The sequence below is a fragment of the Penaeus vannamei genome, chromosome 43, assembly GCF_042767895.1.
Source record: "Penaeus vannamei isolate JL-2024 chromosome 43, ASM4276789v1, whole genome shotgun sequence".
In the NCBI taxonomy this organism is placed as follows: domain Eukaryota; kingdom Metazoa; phylum Arthropoda; class Malacostraca; order Decapoda; family Penaeidae; genus Penaeus; species Penaeus vannamei.
The window spans coordinates 19,983,160-19,991,295 of NC_091591.1; the positions used below are offsets into that span (position 1 = coordinate 19,983,160).

The window sequence follows — 8,136 nt, forward strand, 5'->3', positions numbered from 1 at the left end:
TAATATGTTTTAGTACACGAAGTAATCTGTATGTATATCACGTACAAAGTATTAATGTGTGAAAATAGCCTTATAAGTAAGGATTGAAATATTTCAATCGCTCAACGGTCGGTACATCACGGAAAGGGTAAATTTTATTAGACTTGAAATTGGTAGTTACCGTTGGAAAGACAAATTCAATCGAGTGTTACCTAAACGTCGGATTTTTGAACTTCGAATGTATAAGCGAGATACAGATAATTTCATATTGAAGATGATAGTACTCAGTAAACCCCGCTCTGAAATCAAAACTATATGGAATTTTGAGCTCGTTTGTGTGCGCACTCTTCGTCTAGAGTTCAAAAAGCTATCGCATTTGTTTTGTGCGTTCCCAATAAAAAATAATATGTTTAGACGTTACCATAGGTTTTGGGTACCATAAATTCGCAAATATCCCACAACACCTAGGCGTCTGCATGATTTTATGCACTACTTAATAAAGATAATGGGTGCAAATGGCTAATCACCAACTCTACACTTGTTCTCCTTTGCAATCTGTTAATATTGACAATTATCAAAGAAAACGGTTTGAGAGGGGTAACTAATATATTTCATTAATTAGATATGAAAGTCGATGTAGGCCTACTAAATGAGGATGATTAATCTTTTTAACTTTTTGTGCATGCGTTCATATAGATATGATCCTCCTCGAAAATTTTAAACACCCAGTGACCATCTCAACCGCCCCCCCCCCCCCCCCGTGTGAAGCATGGGAAAAATTCAACGACTTCCATGTACTAAGTTCATATGCCTTAGGCTAGGGTTGATCCAACACAAGTATTTTGGGGGGACTATTCAGTAAAGAACTGTGGTAGTTAGGATGTACCAAAGAAGAAGAAAAAAAAATAAAATTTAAGACTTTTTGGGGGGTACCCCCCCTCCTTTGGGGGAGCGAGGTTAAAATTATATATGAAACGAAGCGCAATTCTATACACTATATCATGCAAAAAGAATCAATCAGTTATCTCTAACCGATATTTTTTTATGATATAATATGTAGGGAAAGATGGTAATTTTCTGGGACAGGCCCCTTATAACAACATCGGTGAATCTTGTAACAAGAGCCAAAATTTTGCTATTATCAATAAAATAAAAATAAAATGGTTAAAAAAATGTCCTCAATCTTCTGCCTAACTAGCAATATTGAAAAAAAAAGATAAATAGATAAAAACAGATAAAAATAAATAGATAAGGAAAGACTCATATAATAAATATATAATAAAAAATCATACATACTTTTGCTACTGCCTTGGGATCAACTGGGCCTTCATAGGGACACCCACACACACAGGAGACATAACCCCTTACACGAATCCCAGACTCCCTTGCAGCATCCATAACAGCTTGAAATCTTTGTAAGGATTCAGCAATGCTGCAGTTTATATTCTTTTTGCTAAATGTCTCCGAAGCAGCTCCAAAGATCGCCACTTCCTCACAACCAGCTGCTACCTGTAAAGTTATTGTTTTTATTAATGATTAATATATGAGCATATGAATGAATATCTTTATACAAATTTACCTCACATGAGCAAAAAACTATAAAAGAATATCGATTCAAAATATATCAATTCGAAAAGAAAAGAATAGAAAAAAAGGATACTGTAACTCCTGCATCTGTTTAGAGCACTTTTCCAGGGACATATTTACAGATTTTGTTAACTATGATGTTCCATTGAAATAACTAACATATCTATATATTCTTTCATTTTTGTGAAAATATTACCAGGTGGGTGAAGCAGACTTAGGCTTGAGATGGGCCTTGAATAAGCCCCAAAAAAATGCAACTGAGTGAATGCCACCTGTGAAGAGATCCCTTTTGTTCTGTTAACCCACTAGCAACGGTATATTTTGAAGCAGAAAATAATGGTTTACAGGCGGCTTCATAATCGGTGCCTAGGGTTGGCCCAGACTTTGCCTATGCACTGGCCACGGCTCATGACGGAATTGGAGCGCAAGCTCTGATCCAGAGTCACACAGGCAGGACACCCAACAATGTTTATTTTTCACCCGTCATAAATGGATTCAGCAAAAAAAAAAAAAAAAAAAAAAAAAAAAAAAAAAAAAAAAAAAAAAAAATTATTTACTACTCACTTATTTACCAATCAATCAATTCTTTTTTTTTTTTTTTTTGAAGCCTTAGCAATCAGTAATTGAATATCTGTGCACATCAAAAAATTAATACATAAAACCCACTACCAATGAAGATGATATGCATGTACATGCCATGCCCACTGTGAGTTTAGCTTTTTGCCTTCACACTTTGATGCTCTACAGTGCTTCTTCACCAAGGAATCAATTACAAGTCCTTACTATCTCAACCTTTATCTTGATTTTCAGATTTTTTTTTTTTTTTATTCCTATTATCATCTCTAATAACATTATGAAAATTATAATGTCAAAAATGATAACAACAGCATCAATATTAAAAGCTTCAAAATAAAAACGATCCTGAAAATTCAGGGAAAGAAAAAATCCGGTGAGGTTATGTACGTCTACTATTTGACCCTTTAGTGCAAAGGCATATCACCAAACAACTTCAGTGAATGTTACCTGTTCCAGGTGGCATTGGCTTAAAGAAAATAACGTAAGTCAATAACAAGGATCCTTCAGAAACCATTTAATTTTCACTGATCTCTTGGCCCCATACATTTCAGTCTTTTATCTGTACTTACTGCAGCCTGAAATCCTTTCAGATTGGGTGTCAATACAGGATAGGAGACACCACTAAAACGTTTAATTCCAGTTAACACTTCACTGTGATCTGCCATTTGTGGGACCCATTTTGGAGATACGAAACTGAAAAAAGAAAAATGAATATGAATTCCAAAAAGGATAAAATATTTGTGATGATGATAATAACATGAATATACCTTCAATACACTTCTACACACATACACACATGCACGCACAAGCATGCACACACTCAGTCTCTCTCTCTCTCTCTCTCTCTCTCTCTCTCTCTCTCTCTCTCTCTCTCTCTCTCTCTCTCTCTCTCTCTCTCTCTCTCTCTCTCTCTCTCTCTCTCTCTCTCTCTCTCTCTCTCACACGCACACACACATGCGCACACACACATGCACACGCGCACACACACACTCTCTCTCTCTCTCTCTCTCTCTCTCTCTCTCTCTCTCTCTCTCTCTCTCTCTCTCTCTCTCTCTCTCTCTCTCTCTCTCTCTCTCTCTCTCTCTCTCTCTCTCTCACATGCACACACACACATGCGCACACACACCTGCACACACACACATGCGCACACACACCTGCACACACACACATGCGCACACACACATGCGCACACACATGCGCACACACATGCGCACACACATGCGCACACACATGCGCACACACATGCACACACACATGCACACACACATGCACACACACATGCACACACACATGCACACACACATGCACACACACATGCACACACACATGCACACACACATGCACACACACATATATTTACATGCACCCACACAATCACACAACCACACATACACGCACACACACACATACAGACAATTGAACAAGATAGATTGTCATATGTATACTGTACCTGGTCACCTCCACAGCCTTATGTCCAGCTCGAGACAGCATATTAATAAATTCAATCTTTACATCTGTTGGCACGAGGGCCTTTTCGTTTTGCAGTCCATCTCGTGGGCCAACTTCAACAATCTTGACTTCTTTAGGGTACTGTGACTGTAATTGTGCCCCTCGGATCTGTCGGTTACATTTATATTAGATTTATGTCTTTTATAAAATGGTTGGACATTTATGTCTTTTTCAATATGAAGACAACATGTGGCTTGTAGGTTGCTGTTTCCCCCATCTAAAGAAGAAATATATTTCAAAGAAAATCTATAATCATACACCGAAATAAAAGTTTAACCAAAATCATTAAACTGAAAAAAAGAACAAAAAAATAGGTTTATTAATATACCAATAACACAAATCCATGCATCTATGCTTTACAAACTTGGAAAACTGTGAGTGCAAGAAATCAGACATTCTCTTCAAAACAATTCCTGGGATAAAAGGAAAAGGTTTTCACACACTTTCACCACGTGGATGTAAAAATGTGATAAAGGTGGAGTGCTTTATGGAACTCATCATTTTCTTACCTCAACATACTGTGATTTTCCAAATGCAAGCTAAAATGAAGCATACAATAATGGTCAATTAATTTAAGATCATAACTCAGAGGCAAAAAATTATTTTCAAAAACCCATGGCCACAAAAAGAAAAAAAAAAGAAAAAAAAAGTTACAGATGTTGAACTCTTATTCATAAGTGCCTTGTTAACACAGAACATTTCTAAGGAAAGTTAGCAGCCTATGGCTTTATATCTCTAATGCAAATTTTCTTAATCCCAAGGTCATAACCCAAAGTTGGGTCACAAAGTCATTTAATGAGACACCAAGGATATGTGCATAGTTTTTTCCCAAATATACCTATTTGAAGTATTATCAAAGTGTTAATCCAGTGTAAAGAAAACGAAATCCTTAACAACCAATGCTAAGCAAATCATAGAGACATAGATAATTTAATTGACAAAAAAAAAGCTACATCTACTCGTCTTTAAGAAGGTATATCGGTCACCATGGTCAATATGGACAGGATTTTGGATTGCAGACCAAAAAGGTTAAGAACCACTACACTGAAGGGTTTGTGCAAGACGCATCAGTGCTTTATTGCTTTCCTCATATGGCTAGATACTATCAAGGGAAGTAATCCTCTGTGAAGTTCAGAGAAGAACCTCTCTGCAAAACCTCATACCATGACTGGCACATTCCTTGATGAGGGATATGCCTCCTCCTTGTATAATAAAGCATGTGCTCTGAATATATATTCATAAACCAGATGGCACAAACAACACTGGTCCAGGCCTTTTATGCCTGAAATGAACATGAAACCTAGATATTCCCCAGAAGCTGCTGAAAACAAAAATGCTCATTCTGGGGCAACTCACAGGTCTTTTGTTCAGAGAATCTTTAAAGAATTAAGAATCTAGTCATAGGTTGTGGCAGAGGCCACAATCACCTCGGCACCGGCGCTGCCTCTCTATGCGTAATTGCCTCAGTTGACACCAGCGCAGCCTCAGTGTAGTTCCCTCACCTCACTCGGCACTGGCACACCTCACTCAGCATACTTGCCCTTACATGGCATAATTGCCCTTACGCCTAGTCAGTCGGCAGGCAAGCATGGCGAGGTCCGCGGCGCTGATTCGCCGCGATGCAGACCTTGCCATGCTTGACTGCCAGCTGACTCGGCAATTATGCCGAGTGAGGTGAGAGAACTACACCGAGTGAGGCTGCACCAGTGTCAACTGAGGCAATTACACAGAGAGAGGCAGCGCCGGTGCCGAGGTGATTGTGGCAAGGCCTTCATCAGCGAGGCAGTCATGAGCTAAGGCTTGAGTAGTAAGGTGAAGTAAACCCAAGTGCAGAGAAGTCTGTCCATTTCCATCAAAAAAATGCGATATATATACAAATAGGGTGCAGTAACACTGCAGCGTCGTCCGCAGTTGTGATGCACTGATTGGCCGACAGCTGCATTTCTGCACTTGGGTTTACTTCACCTTACTACTCAAGCCTTAGCTCTTGACTACCTCGCTGAAGGCCTCTCCACAAGGTCATATATAATCTCCATGGTTAAGTATGACCTTTGAAGAAAATCTGCCACACTTTTTTTGTGAGGCACTATAGAAGGGCATATACATAAATTCAACAGTGATTTCGTTTACCACTTTTGAGAAACAATGAACCAAAAAATAGTAATGTACAAACAAATGTATAATAAAATGAAGGCATCATCAAAAAAAAATATATAATATATATATATATATATATATATATATATATATATATATATATATATATATATATATCTTTATATATATATAAATAAATATATATATATATATATATATATATATATATATATATATATATATATATATATATATATATAAATACACAATGACCATTTCTCTATATAGGATTTGTCAGATGAGGAGTCTCGGTGGCTGAAAATACTATAGTTAATCCATTCTTATAGTCATAATGCTCCATTTCACATACTACCTCATCCCCAGTTTTGCACTGATGAGAATATACCTATTTGCAAAGCATAATCTAATCATTTTTAGTTCTGCCACTCCTTAACACTATTTTTTTTTTTTTTTTCTGACTGAAAAATGCACTTGAACATAATAATTTATTTAACTAGGTAAAAAACAATTATAATTATAATTTAACCTTTCCTTTGTCTCATGATCAATATCTAATTAATGAGCTTAAATACAGAATGGCAAACATGACAAATTGGTTACTCCAAATTTTTCACAGGCCTCACATTGATTGGTGCAGCCTCTAAGTCTCTGAGGCCCTTAAGCAAATGCCTCCTTGGCAATCTATAAACAAATTTTGAACTGGTCTTAACTTGTATCTCGTAAAAACTTGCACGTGCCGTTTAGTTGCCAAAGGCTGGGTTATACTGCTAGATGCAAATCTCTACATTTGGCTATATTTAATCATATTAACTGTCTACTGCGCACACACAGCACTTTTTTGGATATATAACAAATATTATTCTTATAGTCAAGAAGATTTGACTTTAAACACTAGGTCATACAATGGCAATGCTTAAACCTTGAAATTCTTCCACTGTATGTTGGGTAATTGCCGTGGTCTGCCCTTTCAGTATTTTGGTAAAGCCCAACCTATATATCATTGCAATACAAGCATAAAACATGGACCAGATTATTATTTGACGGCAAACCACCAGAGTGTTCTACTAGCCATTTATGGCAAGAATATACACTGTGGAAGAGTGTTGTCCTTTTGCCATTTGTAATGAAGGTACAAAGGTGGTCGCAAACATATCCTTCCTATGTGAGTGTAGATTAATCATCACTCTATTTTCAACCTATCATTAATGCTTTATTTCATGGTGGGCATTACCTTCGTTTTTCAATATCTCTGTGGAGTCCCTATGTCAAGGTTACCCATATTATTAAGGTTACCCCTAAAATCAAAACAAAAGTAAGCATTTTCTGGTTGCTAATCTTTTAGAAGTTTCTTAGTACTAAGTTCCTGTAGATTGTTTCACCAATGCATCAACGTCTTTGTTGCAAAATGAAAGTTACTGCGAAGGTCATTGCTCACAGAGTAGCTTCATTCTAACAAAAGCAACCTTTATTTTTTTCCCCGCAACAGGAAGTAGCAGCCATCGACAGAAAACCTGACCTGCTTTCCTATCACAAATACCCCCAAATAATTACTATTTGAACACTATTCTCAAAATTTCTTAAAGACGTAAAGCCCTGACCCCCAAAGCTCTCCTGAACTCACCGCAGAAGTGCCGTAGGTCCTGCAGAAGGTCTTGAGAGCCGAGATAACATTCACACGGCACACCAACAGCGTCGCCATGGTGGGCCAGCGAGGTCGTCTGCTCGCGCGTCGTCTGCTCGCGACTGCAGGCGACCCGGGTCCTCCCCGATCGGAGGATCCAAGGGGGCCTAGTAATACTTCCTCTTCTTCTTTTCCTTCTTCCTCTTCTTTTTCCTTCTTACTTCTCTCTTGTTCCTCCTTTTCTTTGTCCGACTTCTTTTTCCTCTCTATTTCTTTTTCTTTCATATCTACAGAGGGACTTAGGGTCACAGTAATTTCACTGAGTCGGGGACACTTGCAATAGGTCGGGACAGGTACACTATAGGCAAGGTAGGCAATATTAATTTATAATTGACTAGGAATTGATGACGTGGATTATGTGAACTGGGCTTTTATTTTCGGAGGGAATGGTATTATGAAATAAAGTGGATGTTTATCGCACGTTCTAGAAGTTCGTTAAACTCAAGGTTAAAGTGAAACGAATTTTCCCAAAATCTTTCCTGCTTTCACCTAAGGTTTTCGCAATGTCCTGAAAGTTAGAAAATATGATTTAGAAGCTCCATTTCTCCCCTTTTTGCTTCTTTTTTTTGCGATCAATTCCACCCAAACAACTATTTATCACGTGTCAACTAACATCCAAAAAGACAAAACCTTCAATAACAATAAATATAGTTCATACCCTTTAAAGAAAAGGAGAGAGCGTGTCC

At 37.7% G+C, this 8,136-nt stretch overlaps 1 protein-coding gene across 2 annotated transcripts in view; it reads right to left on the reverse strand.

Moving 5' to 3' along the window:
- LOC113801983 (hydroxymethylglutaryl-CoA lyase, mitochondrial) overlaps positions 1–8,136 on the reverse strand; it is a 27,546-nt gene extending 19,410 nt beyond the window's left edge. The window contains exons 1-6 of one of the 2 annotated variants that reach the window (XM_070119274.1): positions 8,109–8,136; positions 7,391–7,958; positions 4,161–4,190; positions 3,593–3,759; positions 2,712–2,835; positions 1,276–1,488 (exon numbers count right to left, since the gene is read on the reverse strand). In XM_070119274.1, coding sequence (XP_069975375.1) covers positions 1,276–1,488; positions 2,712–2,835; positions 3,593–3,759; positions 4,161–4,190; positions 7,391–7,675 — 819 coding nt within the window. In that variant the 5' untranslated portion in view covers positions 7,676–7,958; positions 8,109–8,136. The remainder of the gene's footprint in view (positions 1–1,275; positions 1,489–2,711; positions 2,836–3,592; positions 3,760–4,160; positions 4,191–7,390; positions 7,959–8,108) is intronic. The other variant, XM_070119275.1, reaches the window with a different exon arrangement.